This window comes from Leptodactylus fuscus, chromosome 5 (assembly GCF_031893055.1).
Source record: "Leptodactylus fuscus isolate aLepFus1 chromosome 5, aLepFus1.hap2, whole genome shotgun sequence".
NCBI classification, from domain to species: domain Eukaryota; kingdom Metazoa; phylum Chordata; class Amphibia; order Anura; family Leptodactylidae; genus Leptodactylus; species Leptodactylus fuscus.
In genome coordinates, this window is record NC_134269.1 from 104,678,689 (window position 1) to 104,697,538 (window position 18,850).

The window sequence follows — 18,850 nt, forward strand, 5'->3', positions numbered from 1 at the left end:
TGCTGTGTGCGGCCCTCGCAACAACCTCTTGTTACTCATGTGGCCCTCAGGGTACCCTGAGTTTGACATGCCTGCTCTCTACAGCAAGTGTAAGCTATAAGACTTTAGTGGACAGAGTGGACACTACAGAATATTGTACTTTCAAATAAATATAGTGACCTAGAAAATGAAAAATAAAATCAACATAAATTCTTATATATACCGCTAAGATGTAATTAATGCCCCCCTCTGACAGTACAAGGCCATGGAAAAGTATAGTGGTGGTGGGGGGCATTCCTCACAGCCCAGGGATGAAACTAGCCTGTAAAGCCCACCTTTCTGACAGTGGGGAGATATTGATGCCGATAATAATCTCCAGAACCGGAGCACATACCGCACTGTCAGCTTTCTAGCAGTATATAATACTGCACATTGATGAGGACATGAAAGGTCCTGTTTAATTGATTCCCTATCAGGTGCTGGTTGCACCAGAAATGCTAAGAGACTCCAGCCTATTAATAACTCTTCTGTATTTAGGTAGGATCTCAAATCTATGCCAGTCTGGAACTCACAAAGATTTGTGACATAACTCCCAACAATTTTCTAGCGTGAGTTACAGTAAATCTACCAGGATTCCATTCCGCCCATTGTCTAAAAATGCAGTGATCAGGCATGGGAGCTGAGATATGGCAGGAAATGCCAAAAACTCTCCAAGTTCAGGCAAATTTTTGGCCACTTCTAGGAACAGTCCAGTTTTCTTTTCAAATTTCTAGAACAGAATTTTCCTGTTAGTCTATTTTCCTTTATTTTTACATAAGGAAAAAATTCTGCAGGAGTGAACAATAGCACGTCAAGTTTAAAAAAAAAATGTTTTTAAATTGTTGACCCAGAGGACATGAAGGTAGTGAAACCATCAACATTGAACCTGTGAATGGCTTGTATAAATATTTGGAGTCTCAGTCACAATACATTTTTCTTGAGACCTGGGTTTTTGCCAGTCTCTTAAGAAGGATGCGGATTTCCTCACTTAGAGAAAATGGGTGGGAATTATGGAACTTTCTAAAATGAAACTTGCTTTTAAAGTGATCTGTACAATGCATTATCACACTTACATATATGGTGAAAGCATTTTCTTGACTTAAAGATGCTTTTCCATCTTAGCAAGTTATCCCTTATCCATAGGATAGGGGATAACTTGCAGATTGGTAGAGGTCCACCCATTGTGAAGGAGATCAGGGGAGCTTTGTCCCTCTGTTCAGAATGTGCATTGCTCATTTTAATTTCAGTGGGAGTGCCTGGAATAACATAGTGCTGTACTTTATCTCTTGCACTCCTCTACAGATAACTAGATCTTTGCACATACTGCCTGACCAATGCTCTATTCAAAACAGAGACAAAACTCTCCTGTTCTCCTGATCAGTGACCACCGATCTCAAATTATTACATATCCGATGAATACAATAGTGCTGAGTGCTAAGATGGGAAAACCTCTTTAAAGCTAAGGCCCCATGAGACGTCCCACAGCAATAAAGTGCTGCAGGAAAAACCACAGCGGCAATGCATCGTGGTTTTTCCCGTAGTACTTTAGACAGAAAGTTCACAGAGTTTTCCTCCGTGGACTTTCTGTTACAATTATATCTATGGGGAAACTGCTGGCGTTTCTGAAGGTATAATTGACATGCTGCGATTTGTAAAACTGTAAAAACATTTTTGGAAATCGCGACAGGTCTGCACTGCGGTTGTTACCGCAAAGTGGGCATGGAATTAGCTAGAATCCAATCCACTTTGCGTTTACTGTCAAAAGCTGCAATTTTTCCCACGGTGTTTCCGCCAAGGGCAAATCACAACATTTTTCAACCCATTGGGCCCCGGCCTAGTACACCAACAAATCTAGGACTGTAGCAGCAAAATAACAATAAAGTGATTTGGCTGTGAATGTTGACATACTGCAGTGAAGACAGAGACCCTTAAGCGGTTACCCATGGAAACCCACAGACCCCATAGACTGTAATGTAGTCTGCTGGATATCTGTCTGGTTTTATACTGAAATCAGTGGAGAGAAAAGTCCTCCTCTGCTAATTTTAGGTGCAGTCTGCAGCGGAGTCCAACGCTGATGTGAATCCAGCCTTATACTTTAAGCAAGCAAGAAATATGAGTACGTTTCGGCTCTATAGACTTGAAAATAAAACTACACTGTACAAGCTGGTATCAGGATCAGGAAAATAGAAATCTAGTGCATGAGCTAAATCTCAGGGCTAGCAGTGTGGAGAAGGTGCAGGAGGGAATAGGCCCAAGATGGTCTTTCCTGGTCTTGTTAGCTTTTGTAACCAAATCCTGTTTGAGCCCTACCTGCTACTTGTCTTCCATGTAACAATATTTCGGAGTGTTCTTGGTGTTTAACCCCTTCCCACCGATGGCATTTTTTGATTTTCGTTTTTCGTTTTTGACTCCCCTCCTTCTAAACCCCATAACTTTTTTATTTCTCCGCTCCCAGAGTCATATGAGGTCTTAATTTTTGCGGGACAATTTTTTCTTCATGATGCCACCATTAATTATTCTATATAATGTACTGGGAAGCAGGAAAAAAATTCAGAATGGGGTGGATTTGAAGAAACAATGCATTTCTGCGACTTTCTTACGGGCTTTGGTTTTACGGCGTTCACTGTGCAGCCAAAATGACATGTCCCCTGTATTCTGTGTTTCGGTACGGTTCCAGGGATACCAAATTTATATGGTTTTATTTACATTTTGACCCCTAAAAAAAATTCCAAAACGGTGTTAAAAATTTTTTTTTCTAAAAGTCGCCGTAACTTTTTATACATAGGTGTACGGGGATGTATAGGGCGTCTTTTTTTGCGTGACCGGGTGTACTTTTTAGTTGTACCATTTTCGGGAAATGTTATTGCTTTGATCACTTTTTATTCAAATTTTTATCAGAATTAAAACAGTGAAAAAACGGCGGTTTGGCACTTTTGACTATTTTTCCTGCTACGGCGTTTACCGAACAGGAAAAATATTTTTATAGATTTGTAGAGCGGGCGATTTCGGACGCGGGGATACCTAACATGTATATGTTTCACAGTTTTTAACTACTTTTATATTTGTTCTAGGGAAAGGGGGGTGATTTGAACTTTTAATACTTTTTATATTTTTTTATATTTTTTTTTACTTTTTTTTTAAATTTTTTTTTGCATTTATTAGACCCCCTAGGGGTGTTGAACCCCAGGGGGTCCGATCACTAATGCAATGCATTACAATGCTAATGCATTGCAATGCATTGCAAAAAAAGCATCATCTCTTTTGCAGGCTGTATACACCAGCCTGCAAAAGAGAGAATTTGCAGACCGGCTGGGAGCCTTAAACAAGGCTCCCGGCTGTCACTGCAACATGACGTCGGCCCTGGAGCATGCTCCAGGAGCCGGCGATCCTTGCCAAAATGGCGGCGCCCATGCGCCGCCGGGAAAATGGCGCCTCCGGCGCCTTTGACAGCAGCGCCGGAGGGGTTAATGCCTCCGATCGGTCCGGGGACCGATCGGAGGCATGAGAGACGGTTGTCTACTGCTTAAAGCAGTAGACACCCGGCGGCTATGACGGCCGCCCGGCTCCCGGGCGGTCGCCATAGTTACAGACCCGACACGCGCCGTACTATTACGGCGCATGTCGGGAAGGGGTTAAAGAGGACCTTTCATCAGATTGGGCACAGGCAGTTCTATATACTGCTGGAAAGGTGACAGTGCGCTGAATTCAGTGCACTGTCGGCGTTCCCGATCTGTGCCCCAGGTAAAGCGCTATCCATCCCAGTACCGTAACGCTTTACAGTCAGAAGGGCGTTTCTGACACTTAGCCAGGGACGCCCTTCTACCCAGCAGCGCCTATCGCGCTGTACTGTGGAGCGGGGAGCACCCTCCCTCTGCTCACACAGCTCGTCCATAGATGACTATTAGCAGTAGAGGGAGGGGGGAGTTCCACCCTGCTCCACAATACAGCGCGATAGGCGCTGCTGGGCAGAAGGGAGTCCCTGGCTAAGTGCCAGAAATGCCCTTCTGACTGTAATGCGCTACGGTACCAGGACCGATAGCGCTTTACCCGGGGCACAGATCGGGAAAGCCGACAGTGTGCTGAATTCAGCGCACTGTCAGCTTTCCAGCAGTATATAGAACTGCCTGTGCCCAATCTGATGAAAGGTCCTCTTTAAAGGAGTTGTGCTGGACTTTGAAAAACATGGCTAATTTCTTCTTTTCAGGGAGTGACCCCATGTCCTTTGGCTATATAGCAATGTCACTTCTGCATTAAAATTAAAGGGACTGAGCTGCAGAGTGACCATGTAACCAACGAACTTGATGTTGATGTCGTCCATAGTCATTTTTATGAAGTCCTGCACCACCCCTTCAAGTGTGAATAAAGGCATTGGAGAGGGACAGGAGTGGCAATGTTCCCTTCCTCAGTCCCCTGACCCTTAACACCCTGGTGATGCAGGCAGACCCCCTGGGATATAGTCCTCATTTCTCAACACTGTTGGGGACATGAAGGACATGTTCAGCCATGGATATGTAGATTTCTGCTCAAGTCAGCAGGGAAGATGTTCATTAAACCGTTCCCATTGCAGATTTTTTTATGAATCATACTGTGGGGGGAAAAACGCAATGCTGCATGGGGCCTTAATCCAACAAGGATTTTTGTGCATTTTAAGAGCTGGTATTGTGAAGCTTCAGTAACAGTTAAAATATGCTGAAGAAAGAAGCACTCTTCCATATTTTACTGGTCGATATTCAGCAGTTCTGGAGGCTCACACTAAGGTTCTGCTGCAGACTCCACAGCAAAAATACACATCTATTTTTCCAATGTAAGTACATTCTTAGAGATTGTGTATCTTCCTCCTCACCAATGAAGTTTGAGTAGATTTTTTTTTAGAGGTTTTGCTGTTAAGAATAAGCAACTATAACATGTTCTGTACGAACATACGCCATATTGACATAGCTGAATCTTCGCAGAGCAGTGGGCAAATGTGTGCTGGGATGATAAGGACAGATCCATTCAACAAGTGTCAGTTGTCTTTATAGTAGAGCATTACAGGTTGACGGTATCTCTCTAGTCTGTTGAGATGTAACATTGACATGTCTTTGTTTTGCATATTCAGACCTGAATACAGAGAGAGAAGTTTGCTTTTACAGTGACTAATAAAAACATTTTACTGGTAATTTCTTCAACGCTGACTATAGCACTGACCTTATTTCACTTAAAGGGGTTACCCAGGATAAATAGAAAATCAGTCCCTAAACTAAACCCCCTTCCCCTGCCTAATTTCTAATTGATTTTAATTTTTTAAAAAATCTGTATTTACCTGTATACATGGTAAATATATATTCAGGAAACGAAGCATCACCCAAACTCCTCTGTCTCGTTCCTTACATACTTACCCATCTTTATTCTTCTGGCACTTCCTCTGCTTCTGGTGCCTGCGCAATAAAGCTTTTATTGTACAGTCGCTGGCAGAAACAAAGAGCGCATACCACACATGCGCAAGAAGCTAACAGAAGAAGATGCTGCCATGACCAAAGTATTTCTTAAATGTTTTCATGATCTCAATTGTTTTATGCAGTTATCAATATCCTCTTTACAGTCAAAGTTTTTTTTTGCCAGTATTGATTTCACGGGAAAGCTCAACTGCCCCATTTGTGATTTTCCCATGTTTAGAGCCCTAAAAGAAACTGAAATGTTTGCCAGCATTGTGCATGAATGTATGTCTGCCTGCCTGTCTGAATGGGGTGTGTTCGCATAATTTCCTAGCGTATTATTCTCATTTCCCCTTTTACTATTTATAGATGTGGCTTAAACAAGTGACTCCAAATGGGCAGCAAGAAGCTTTAAGAAATATAAAAAGCTTCTGATTTGTTCTATGTTGATTCATGTAGTTATTTGTGCAAATGATGACTGCAGTTACTAGTTGCTAGTTAGAGATGAGCGAGTACTGTTCGGATCAGCCAATCCGAACAGCACGCTCCATAGTGGCTTCCATTTTTGAGAAAGAGGCCTGACTGTTCAAAGCACAATAAAAACATTAGAGGAAACAAAGTTTTATATAGTGATATAATGCAAACAACCCATCTCCTTTCTTACCACTTTCTCTATGTTTCTATAAGATGATACTGCTAAGATACCATTTAGAGATTGATCATGCAGATGTAGAACTTCGCTAAAGGCCACAGGAAAGGTTATCTGCTTTCTTTACTAGAGCAAGGCATCTTCACCTCTTTATTGGATCTAAAGTTTTCAAATTATTCAGATCAGATCACAAGAAAATGTGATTCATAATGTTTGATTTAATATTGATTCTCTTTTCCAGGATTTAGTGCAGATGGAACGGTTGCAGATACAGCAATAGCAGCTACAACAGCAGCAGCTACAACAACAGTAGCCACAACAAGAGCTACAACAGTAGCTAGAACAATAGCTACAACTCCAATTCCAGCAACTACAGCAAACCAAGCGACAACAGTTGTGGACAGTGTCCCTACTGTTACGGCGAACCAACCAAAGCTAACAGTTCCAACTTCTGGCGCTATTACAAAAGCTATGACAGCAGCAACATCACCAACCCCGACTCCAAAAGCTGAATCACCCTCACAGTCTGAACAAACTATTAAGCCGCCTACCACGATAACCAGTCTTTTACAAAGCACCATACAAGCAACAACTGTCAAGACTGACACTAAGACAGTTAGTTTAACAAGTACAGAACCGAGTCAAGTAAGGAGTAATACTTCAGATGCAACAAGCCTTGGTGATAAATCCACCCAACCAACAAACCTTGACAAAGCTACTACAGTAGTTTCCAATGACAGTAATGTAGTTGGTAAGCAATATATTTTTTAACTTACTGTAATATGTATGGTAATTAAGATGGGAAAAAGAGAGAGAGCACAGGTAAATGGAAGTATTGATTTCACTGGAAAGCTAAACTGCCCCATTTGTGATTTTCCCATGTTTAGAGCCCTAAAAGAAACTGAAATGTTTGCCACCTGTCTGAATGGGGTGTGTTCGCATAATTTCCTAGCATATTATTCTCATTGCACCTTTTACTATTTATAGATGTGACTTGATAGATGTGATGCAGACCCCACATAATCACTGATCATGTAATGTTTAATACAGTTACAACCTGACTGGTCTGTCACAGATGAAAGGTGTGAGCCTGGCCTCTCTGCTTTCTTAGGCATCATGTAGAAATATGTGTGTGTGTCCCACCTCAAAAAAAAAATAAAAAAAAATACCCAACCGGCGATCTTTGGTTCCATGATGGGGACCCTTTATTAGCCTTCACACAGTATATTACCCCCTTTTTGGCCCCCACATAGTGATATGTTAATTTAAATTCGACCTGAATTTTCCAACAGTTTCTGGTTTAGCCCAAACTCATAACTTTTGGGGTTCATACCCAAGAAGCACTATTATGCGCTGGGGTCTCCTCAGACCCTATATTATAATAAAGGGAGGCTTGGGGGAGGTGAGAAAAATAAACACTTATACTTAACTTTGATTACATTGCATAGGCATCTTTGCAGCATCAGTGGACTCTGACGTCCTCTTCAGGTCTTTGTAAGACGTCATGGGGTCACTTTTGAGGCATCTCATTGGGCCCAGTGGTCATATGAGTCACGCTGAACGTCAAGGCCTTGGCGGTGACCCGAGGCACATGATTTCAGATGCAGGCCGGAAGAGGTCTGAACAGGATGCTGGGAAAGACCCATGAGAGTTGAGTATAACTGTTTGTTGTTTTTAATGACCTCCCCTGGTGCCGCATAAGATGGGCCACTACCTATTCGATTATTCAAAAACGTATTGGCCAATGTTTTACTCACTGATCCCCACTTTTGTCACATCTGACTTCCTCTTCTGCTTCGAGGGTGTGGACTCTTAAAGGGGTTGTCAACTTTCAGACCAATATTGACAAACAAATGTACAATAAAATGATATACAATTTTCCAATATACTTTCTGTATCAATTCCTCACGGTTTTCTAGATCTCGGCTTGCTGTCATTCATTCTGTTACTTCTAGGAGATAAGTGTGACCATGGTCATGTGATGAGCACACAGGTGTACAGCTGATTATCAGGCAGCTGTCTGATTATTGTGCTGTGACTATAACGAGCAGCATCTGTGTTCTCATCACATGACATGGACCGTAAATCACATGACCATGGTCAGACTTTTATTCACTAGAAGTAACAGAATGAAAGACAACAAGCAGAGATCTAGAAAACCGTGAGGAATTCATACAGAAAGTATATTGGTAAATTGTATAACTTTTTATTATACAAGCCATGACATTTGTCTCTCAAAATTGGTCTGAAAGTGGCCAAACCCTTTAAGAATGCTGCAGTGCCTCTGGAGGAGAAACTGGAGGCCATATATGACAGGCAGGGGTGAACCTAGCCTCCCTGCTGCCTAAGTTGGTCCTGATATTCATGACCTATCCTAAGGATAGGCCTTCAATCTTAACACTCAGGATAATTCCTTTAACATTACTAAGAATAAATATTTATATTCACATCAAATAATAAATATGATGAATGACATTAAAAAAACCTTCTTGATATGTGTTTTTGGCTTAATTTAGTGACATCACAACCAGTCATCTTGACAAATGAAACAAAGTTTACTACGTCCTTTCCCCTCCCAAGAACATCAGAGAAAACCAGTGGAATAGATGATGCAAAAAACCTCAGCATAGCGGCATCTCAACCACCTTCAACTGAGACACCGCTTAGGACAGTGTCTCAAACTACAGCAGGCCACAGTTCAGAATTTACCACCGGTTCGCCAAGCAAAACCATACTGAAGACTATTGCACCTGTGCCCCATGATCCTGAAATTGAGGTAAATACTGTTTTGGAGTTCATTATTATATACATCAACCTGTGTGTCATAGTCATTGTCCTGCTATTTTCAGTGCATTGGTTCTGAATAATGACATACATGGGCTTGTTTTCCATTACATTGTGTGACACACTGCAATATGGTCCCAATATAGAATTCATGCCTTTATAAAGACTACATTGATGTTGTTATGCCATTTAAGTTAAGGGTGTTTTTCTTATCGGCATTAATACACTGACGAATATATATATATATATATATATATATATATATATATATATATATATATATATATATATATGTTACAGAAAAGCCTCACCTGTTTAAAGAAGACCTGTCATATTGTACAGGCAGTTCTACCTGCAGGCAGTGTGTACAGAGCAAAAGGAGCTGAGCAGACTGAAATAGAGCAGAACCAAACAAAAGAAAAAGGCTGGTTGCAGATCTCACAGACTAGTGTCAATGACTGTATAGTAAAATACAAAAAAGATAGCACTGCAATATCAAAAAACACAAAGGGACTTTTACTAGCCCAGTGCAACTTTTCATTCCTTAGGGTGAGTTCACACGGAGTAACATGCCGCGTGATGTGGCACGTAGACACCGCGTGAGCTTTTGCGGACCGTTCACGCTCCCATTAATTTCAATGGGAGCGTGGATCGTAAACGCGGCGCTATTTTGCGGCCGCAAAATAGCGCCGCGTATAAGATCCCTGCTCCCATTGAAATAAATGGGAGCGTATATGGCCCGCAAAAGCTCACGTGGCGTAGACGTGCCACATCACGCGGCAATTTACTCCATTTGAACCCCCCCTTAATGGATCTTTTTGAAGTAGTGGAATGAATGTAACAAACAAGGTATATATAGCACATGATGTAAAAATACACAATTGTCAGTCAAATGTGAAAGAATTTAAAAATTATTACTTAAATAGATATATGAAGGTGCAAAGTTCCAGTCATTGTCACAAAACAAAGGGCCAGTGCGCAGATGTTATAAAACTACAAAGATCCTAAGTATGTATGAATAGGATGTAGGAAGAGGACATAAGAAGCACAACTTCTGGGAGATAATTGAGCTGGTCACACAACCATGAAAGGCACGCTGTACATATCATCAGGTTGAAAACAGCTATCTTCAGTGTGAGCAAAGATAAGGGCAACCATTGTAATAGATGAAAGAGAAATAAATGATGAATAAATCTGTGAAATGCTGTTGTATAAAACAGGCTACATCATAAAGAAAATAATGAATAAGGTTATAGCTTCTCTTTAGGAAAAATTGAGTGTTACGGGGAGGGCCGGACTCAATATACCCATATCGGAGACAAGTGTATGCCCAAAAACCAAAGGCCACAAAGAATGAAGTCAATAACCGCTATAAAACCCTGCACCAGTTTGCACCCCGAATCTTAGGGCTAGTTCACACGTAAAAACCTCCTGGCTTATTTTGGTCCTGAAAAATATCGCTTCCTAATTAGGAAGCTTTTTTTTGACATTGCCAAGCTTTTTTTGGAGCTTTTTTTTGTAAAAACTGCTTCCAAAAAAAGCCAGGCTGTTTTCACATCCCATAAAGTAAATGGGCTAAAAAAAAACGCTTATTTTTGCAAAAAAACGCGCCTCCCATTCACTTCTATTGCTTTCTTCAGGCGGAAAACGCCTGAAGAAAGGTCATGTCGCTTCTTTTTTCTGCTAGCTGAAAAATAACTAGCAAAAAAAAAAAGCTAGCGGAAAAAAAAAGCTAGCTGTTCACATAGGGCTCCATTGTAAAGGGGCTGATAACCCACAGCAGGCTAAGGATATATAACCATCAGCTTGTTCAATAGGGAAAACTAACCTCTAACCTATATAGATCCAATTTAGGTGCAGCCAAAAATAAGATCACCATCATAAATAAAAATAATAATAAGTAGATGAGATGAAATTAAAATAAACAAATAATAACACCCTCCTTAAGGGGTCACACATCCAAAAACAGTTCTAGTCTAATGCTCACTGACCAGATGACCCTTTTAGTGCTTTGCTATTTCTTATGAAATATGTTTTGTTTAAAAAAAAAAGGGGGGAGGGGGCCACATGGTGGCTCAGTGGTTAGCACTGCAGCCTTGCAACGCTGGGGCCCTGGTGCTCAAATCCCACCAAGGGCAAAAAAAAACATCTGCAAGGAGTTTGTATGTTCTCCCCATGTTTGCATGGATCTCCATCCCATATTCCAAAGACATACTGATAGGGAAAAATGTACATTGTCAGCTCTATGTGGGCTCACATTCTACATTAAAAAAAAAAAAAAACCCACAGTGGCAGAATTGTTGCCAAAGCACTAAGCAGTGTGCACTAAAATGACTGTAAAAAGGCAGTGGACAGGCTAAAGGAGGTGGACGAGGAAATACGTGTGCAAGTACTACTACTAACAATAAAAATGTGCATGGCAACACTGTTGTCAGTAGCCACAGTGTTAGCATACTTCATGAAAATAAAGATGTTTTTGAATCCAGTGAACTACAAATGTTCACTTTGAGTCAGAGTTCTGTATGTTCTTCCTCTGTTGTAACTTGTAATATACCATGCTCAGTGGCATAACTAGGAATGGCGTGGCCCCGTGGTGAACTTTTGACAAAGGGCCCCCCTTCCCCGACCGATGCCAAAGACCTCGACTGACCCCCTCCTACGCATTCCTGCGCGCTGTATTATGTCCCAAAGTGGCCCCTGCACACAATATTATACCCCTTAGTGGCCCCTGCACACAGTATTATGTCCCTTAGTGGCCCCTGCACACAGTATTATGTCCCTTAGTGGCCCCTGTACACACTATTATGTCCCTCAGTGGCCACTACACACAGTATTATCCCGCATAGTGGCCCCTTCACACAGTATTATCCCCCATAGTGGTCCCTTCACACAGTATTATGCCCCAATGTGGACACCCATAAACAATTATACTCTGGGCTCTTTTCAGACCCCAGAGTATAATAATCGGAGACCCAGGGGAGAAAAACATAAAAAAAACACTGTTACCTATCTCCCAACTCTGCTGCAGTCCTCCGGCTTCTGCTGTAGTCCATCTTCAATGACGTCAGACGTCACATGACCCGGGACGCAGGCCGGGGTCATGAGACGTCAGACGACTAGGCCTGAAGTCTTCCCGGATCGTGGAGAGGTAAGTAACAGTGTTTTTTATGTTTCTTACCTCTCCCAGGCCTCCAATCATTATACTCGGGGGTCTGAAAAGTATATTGATAGTGTTTGTGGGGCCCACGGTGTCACTTACCGATCCTGGCCCTACCCAGTAAATAGGGCGTGTTACCAGCTGGAGTAACTAGAGCCAGTAACGGCCTATTAAGGAAAAAAAAAACGCAGCGGTAGCGGCTGTCGCAGGGCCCCTAATGTCCCGGGCCCTGTGGCAGCTGCCTCTGCTGCTACAGCGGTAGTTACACCACTGACCATACTGTCTTCCTGGATTGTAAAGTCGTGCTGGTAGAGTCACTAGGGAGAAATCTATTAAGAATTCTGAAGGAATAAAGACATCTGGAAAGCCATTATGAATCGATATAGACACACAATCCTGTGACTGGTTGGACTCAAAATGCTGAGGCTCAAATGACCACTTTGTCCGTCACTGACCTCGATGATGGCATGGGGAGTACAAATCATATAGCGGCAGTGATGTCACTGGTATTGCACATGTGAGTGCTAAGGCCAGTTATTGAGTGATGTGAGCCTAAGGCTAATGCCCCACATTGTAGAACACAGCTAAAAAAAAACAGTGTTTTATTTTTTTTTCCTGTATTGTTTTGATGGGATTAGCCAAAATCTCATTCAATTTGCTGGTAATATAAAATCCAAGGATTTTTCTGCTGTGTTTTCACAACAGGAAAACCTCTGCTTTTCTGCAATGTGGGGTTTTAGCGTTAAATAGTTAATTCTATGTTCTCCACAAAGCGGAGGCAACAAGGTTTACAAACTGTTTTCAGTCCATGGGGCATTGGATGATGATAACTGCCAAGGCTAAGGAGTAGAGTTGATTTGAATAGTATTCGAAACATAGTTTCAAATACCTCACTCCCATAGGAATGAATGGGAGCGGGCGAACAGCAAGGGGTTAAGCGCCGGCAGCAGGCACCGGCTGCGCGCTGGCTTCTCCAATTCATTCCTGTGCAGCGAGGTATTCGAAACTATAGTTTCGAATACTATTCACTCATCTCTTCTAAGGAGTTTTTTTTCACTTTCTACATAAAAATTGCATATATGCTGCATGAATCAGCACTGTTGATAGTTTGTATTCCTGTACCTGTATAGTTTGAATTTAGGTAAATATTCTCTGTTATGTGTTATAAAGTATTTTTGACCCAACAAATGAAAGTCTGTTCTCCTTTTTCTCCTGTAGGTCAATTGCAAAGCAGAACCTGAAGGATCGTTCATAAAGATTAATATAAAATCCTCAAAAATTTGTGTAAGTCCTTCCCTGAAACTGAATTCTCTGTTCCAGTTATCTTTTCCATTGTTTATTTTCTGACATTTTGTACAAGTTTTTACTATAGAGTACCTATAGAGGAAAATAGCTGAAAAAAAGGAAATAACCAGAGCATGTTGTTTATATAGACATCTCAGCATTTTACTATGAACTTTAACCACTTCCCGCAACAAACTATACTTGTATGTTGCACTGAACGTATAGTCAACACTCAGCGCTGTAACGGTATACTGTATAGTAGATAAGGTTGGATGAAGACATTAGTCCATCAAGTCCAACCTATAACCGTACAGAGTATTACACAGCTGAGACCCGGTCTAGCCACGTAAGTCGTAAAATACTCAGATTCCGGCAGCTTATCCCTTTCAGCGGCAAAATCGCACCCCTTCCTGTCACCACTCAGATCCTTGCGATGAGATTGCAGGGTCCAAAGGGTTGTTATTGCAGCCAGGAGACCAAGCAACGCCTATGGGGAACCTATGTGCACTGTACTGCAATACAATACATTGCATTGGAGACCAGCAAATACCAGGTTCAAACCCCCTTGTGGGACAGGAAAAAAAGTAAAAATAAATAATAATAGTGGTAATAATTAGAGATGAGCGAGTAGTGTTCGATCGAGTAGGTGTTCGATCGAATACTACGGTATTCGAAATACTCGTACTCGATCGAACACTACTAGCTGTTCAAAGTTTAAGGTTCGATGCAGAACCAGCGTTGATTGGCAGAATGCTATACATTCTGCCAATCAACGCTGGTTCTTCACTTACCTCTAGAAGTCTTCTCCGTGCAGCGTCTTCCAGCTGGAATTCACTCTGCCTAGGCATCCGGTGCACCCGATGCCTAGGCAGAGTGAATTCCAGCCGGAAGAAGATGCGGGGACGCTGCGCCGGGAGAAGACTTCAAGGAGAATCCAGCCCAACCGTCACTCGTGGATTTGGTAAGTATAATCTTATAGAATTTTGCGTACCCCTGAAACGAGCATTTCCCCCCATAGACTATAATGGGGTTCGAAATCCGCTCGAAAAGTCGAACAGTGTGTGGCTGTTCGAATTGGATTTCGAACCTCGGACATTTTAGTGTTCGCTCATCTCTAGTAATAATAATAATAGTAATAATAAAGCTAAAATAAACCACCTTCTAATTAAAAAATACAATGTAAACAAATATGTTGGTATTCCCAAGTGCATTTAATTCAGCACTATCCAATAGTGTTATGTATCCCAAATGGTGAATGCCATAGAAAAATAATATATAGCACAATGAGCAAATTAATGTGTTTTGGTACCCTTGCTTCCCGCCAAAAAAATAGAGAAAAAAAAGTGATCAAAAAGTCATACATACCAAAAATTGGTACTAATAAAAACTTCAACTTGCCCCACAAATAATGAATCTCTACATATTTCCATCAACTAAACAGTAAAAAATTTTGTAGGTGTCAGAATACAGTGACCACAAGAAAAACATTACTTTTAGAAAAATTACATTTTATTAGTGAACGTGGTAAAACATAATAAAACCAACATAAATTTGCTATTGCTGCAATTGTAATGATTCACTAAACAAAGTTGCCATGTCATTTTTATTGTAATGTGAATGTTGCAAAATATAATCCCTTATGTATCAAGAGAAAGATTTAAAAAAAGTTATGAATTTTGGAAAGTGGAGGAAAATATGAGAAAGTCATTGAGCATTAACGTCTAATTTACCATGTGTCTTTAAACAGTCAAAGTAATACTTAGTAATATGTGTAAAGCCAGCCTTATCCTTGCTTTCTCAATAGGTTTTCTTACTTCAGAAATTTAATCTGGGTCTTTTATATTATATTCATGTCATGTATTTAACTTTTGGAGAATTATATACTTAACAAAAAACCATTTCTGGTGACTACCTCTTGAAGCTCATGAAGAGAATGCCAAGAGTGTACAAAGCAGTAATCAAAGCAAAAGGTGGCTACTATGAAGAACCTAGAATATAAGACATATTTTTAGTTGTTTCACACTTTTTTCTTAAGTATATAATTCCACATGTGTTACTTCATAGTTTGATACCTTCAGTGTGAATCTACAATTTTCATAGTTATGAATATATATATATATATAGTTAGAGAGATATATGTTTCATACATACAGTACAGACCAAAAGTTTGGACACACCTTCTGAAACAACTGAAAATATGTCTTATATTCTAGGTTCTTCAAAGTAGCCACCTTTTGCTTTGATTACTGCTTTGCACACTCTTGGCATTCTCTTCATGAGCTTCAATAGGTAGTCACCGGAAATGGTTTTTTGTTAAGTATATAATTCCACATGTGGTAATTCACAGTTTTGATGCCTTCAGTGTGAATCTGCAATTTTCATAGTCATGAAAATACAGAAAACTGTTTGAATGAGAAGGTGTCTGTACTGTGTGTATGTATTTTTTTTAATTTTTTTTTTTGAGATAAGATAACAGGCAGGGTGCAGGTAGCTTGATATAACTCTCTCCCAGTTTCCTCACTTATCTGTTGTCCAGTGCTGTTAGGGAATAGACCTTAAGCCGGGCTCATTACTGGGTCATAAAAGGCTGTAGATCTTGGGAGTGAGAGGAGGCACCTGGGTCTGTCTGGAGAAATACTGTCAGATGAGACCAAACTGTGACTTGTTGTGGTATTTGTTTTGTTCATCTGGCTGGTAGTAAGCCACACGTATAGTTAGGATGATTTTTGTCTTTCCTTTTGCCTAAAATAAGGATGTATTATGCACAGAGGTAAAACCCTGTTTTCACCAGACATGCTGTTCCTACATCTGACTGTCTGGGCCCGCACCACTGTTGCTGCTGAGCTATTTTCTCCACTATATGTATATACCAGAATTTAATTACTACCCTATAAATATATATAATACATAAATTCATGCATGTCATTTCTGTTCAACGCATTTTAAATGACCAAAACTTATTCCTTAATCATATTTTGTCCAAATAGTTGTTTTTATACTTGTGCTGACCAACACTGCCATCTGCATGTGCTTTTAAGAATTACATTTCCGTAGATTGTACTTTCAACATTAGTTCTCTTTTCCATCTTTGTATATACACTCACGGCCAAAAGTTTTGAGACAAACTAATTTTGGTTTTGACTAATTTTGCTGCTTAAGTGTTTTTAGATCTTTTAATCAGATCTTTCTCTGGTGTACTAAAGTATTTCAATTTTACTGACAAATACATCAAGCTTATGCAAAGACTCAATATTTACAATGCTGACCCTTATTTTTCAATTTTTCACCCTGGAAACTTCTGGACCAGATCCTTACTGATGACAACCATTCTTCCCTAATCAGTGCTTGGAGTTTATCACAGTTTCTGTGTTTTTATCCATCCACTTTTTTAGTATTGAACATGTTCTCATTAGGATTGAGATCTGGAGAGATTCTAGGCCAAAATTTCACAGGAGAAAATAACTTTATCCCAACCTCTGCAGTCCAATCTTGTACGTCCTACTAAATGTCAGTCTGTTCTTGTTTTTTTGTTTGTTTGTTTGTTTGTTTATGTTTTTTTTTTAAGAGAAGTGGCTTATGGAAAAATAGTTGCCCAGAAAAGAAAGGGTGAGCGCTACCATTAGTCCTGTGTCATGCCAACAAGTAAAGCATCCCGAGACCATTCATGTATTCAGCAATTTGGTAATGAATAGAGATGAGCGAACACTAAAATGTTCGAGGTTCGAAATTCGATTCGAACAGCCGCTCACTGTTCGAGTGTTCGAATGGGTTTCGAACCCCATTATAGTCTATGGGGAACATAAACTCGTTAAGGGGGAAACCCAAATTCGTGTCTGGAGGGTCACCAAGTCCACTATGACACCCCAGGAAATGATACCAACACCCTGGAATGACACTGGGACAGCAGGGGAAGCATGTCTGGGGGCATAAAAGTCACTTTATTTCATGGAAATCCCTGTCAGTTTGCGATTTTCGCAAGCTAACTTTTCCCCATAGAAATGCATTGGCCAGTGCTGATTGGCCAGAGTACGGAACTCGACCAATCAGCGCTGGCTCTGCTGGAGGAGGCGGAGTCTAAGATCGCTCCACACCAGTCTCCATTCAGGTCCGACCTTAGACTCCGCCTCCTCCAGCAGAGCCAGCGCTGATTGGCCGAAGGCTGGCCAATGCATTCCTATGCGAATGCAGAGACTTAGCAGTGCTGAGTCAGTTTTGCTCAACTACACATCTGATGCACACTCGGCACTGCTACATCAGATGTAGCAATCTGATGTAGCAGAGAAGAGGGTGCACTAGAACCCCTGTGCAAACTCAGTTCACGCTAATAGAATGCATTGGCCAGCTCTGATTGGCCAATGCATTCTATTAGCCCGATGAAGTAGAGCTGAATGTGTGTGTTAAGCACACACATTCAGCACTGCTTCATCACGCCAATACAATGCATTAGCCAGTGCTGATTGGCCAGAGTACGGAATTCGGCCAATCAGCGCTGGCTCTGCTGGAGGAGGCGGAGTCTAAGGTCGGACCTGAATGGAGACTGGTGTGGAGCGATCTTAGACTCCGCCTCCTCCAGCAGAGCCAGCGCTGATTGGCCGAATTCCGTACTCTGGCCAATCAGCGCTGGCCAATGCATTCTATTAGCCCGATGAAGTAGAGCTGAATGTGTGTGCTAAGCACACACATTCAGCACTGCTTCATCACGCCAATACAATGCATTAGCCAGTGCTGATTGGCCAGAGTACGGAATTCGGCCAATCAGCGCTGGCTCTGCTGGAAGAGGCGGAGTCTAAGGTCGGACCTGAATGGAGACTGGTGTGGAGCGATCTTAGACTCCGCCTCCTCCAGCAGAGCCAGCGCTGATTGGCCGAATTCCGTACTCTGGCCAATCAGCGCTGGCCAATGCATTCTATTAGCCCGATGAAGTAGAGCTGAATGTGTGTGCTTAGCACACACATTCAGCTCTACTTCATCGGGCTAATAGAATGCATTGGCCAATCAGCGCTGGCCAATGCATTCTATTAGCTTGATGAAGCAGAGTGTGCACAAGGGTTCAAGCGCACCCTCGGCTCTCCTACATCAGAGCCGAGGGTGCGCTTGAACCCTTGTGCAGCCTCAGCTCTGCTACATCAGAGCCGAGGGTGCGCTTGAACCCTTGTGCACACTCTGCTTCATCAAGCTAATAGAATGCATTGGCCAGCACTGATTGGCCAGAGTACGGAATTCGGCCAATCAGCGCTGGCCAATGCATCCCTATGGGAAAAAGTTTATCTCACAAAAATCACAATTACACACCCGATAGAGCCCCAAAAAGTTATTTTTAATAACATTCCCCCCTAAATAAAGGTTATCCCTAGCTATCCCTGCCTGTACAGCTATCCCTGTCTCATAGTCACAAAGTTCACATTCTCATATGACCCGGAATTGAAATCCACTATTCGTCTAAAATGGAGGTCACCTGATTTCGGCAGCCAATGACTTTTTCCAATTTTTTTCAATGCCCCCGGTGTCGTAGTTCCTGTCCCACCTCCCCTGCGCTGTTATTGG

General features: G+C 41.5%; 1 protein-coding gene across 1 annotated transcript in view; it reads left to right on the forward strand.

Moving 5' to 3' along the window:
• Window positions 1-18,850, forward strand: part of PODXL (podocalyxin like) — a 52,342-nt gene that overhangs the window by 23,178 nt on the left and 10,314 nt on the right. The window contains exons 2-4 of the mRNA XM_075273957.1: window positions 6,323-6,832; window positions 8,598-8,857; window positions 13,241-13,306. Coding sequence (XP_075130058.1) covers window positions 6,323-6,832; window positions 8,598-8,857; window positions 13,241-13,306 — 836 coding nt within the window. The remainder of the gene's footprint in view (window positions 1-6,322; window positions 6,833-8,597; window positions 8,858-13,240; window positions 13,307-18,850) is intronic.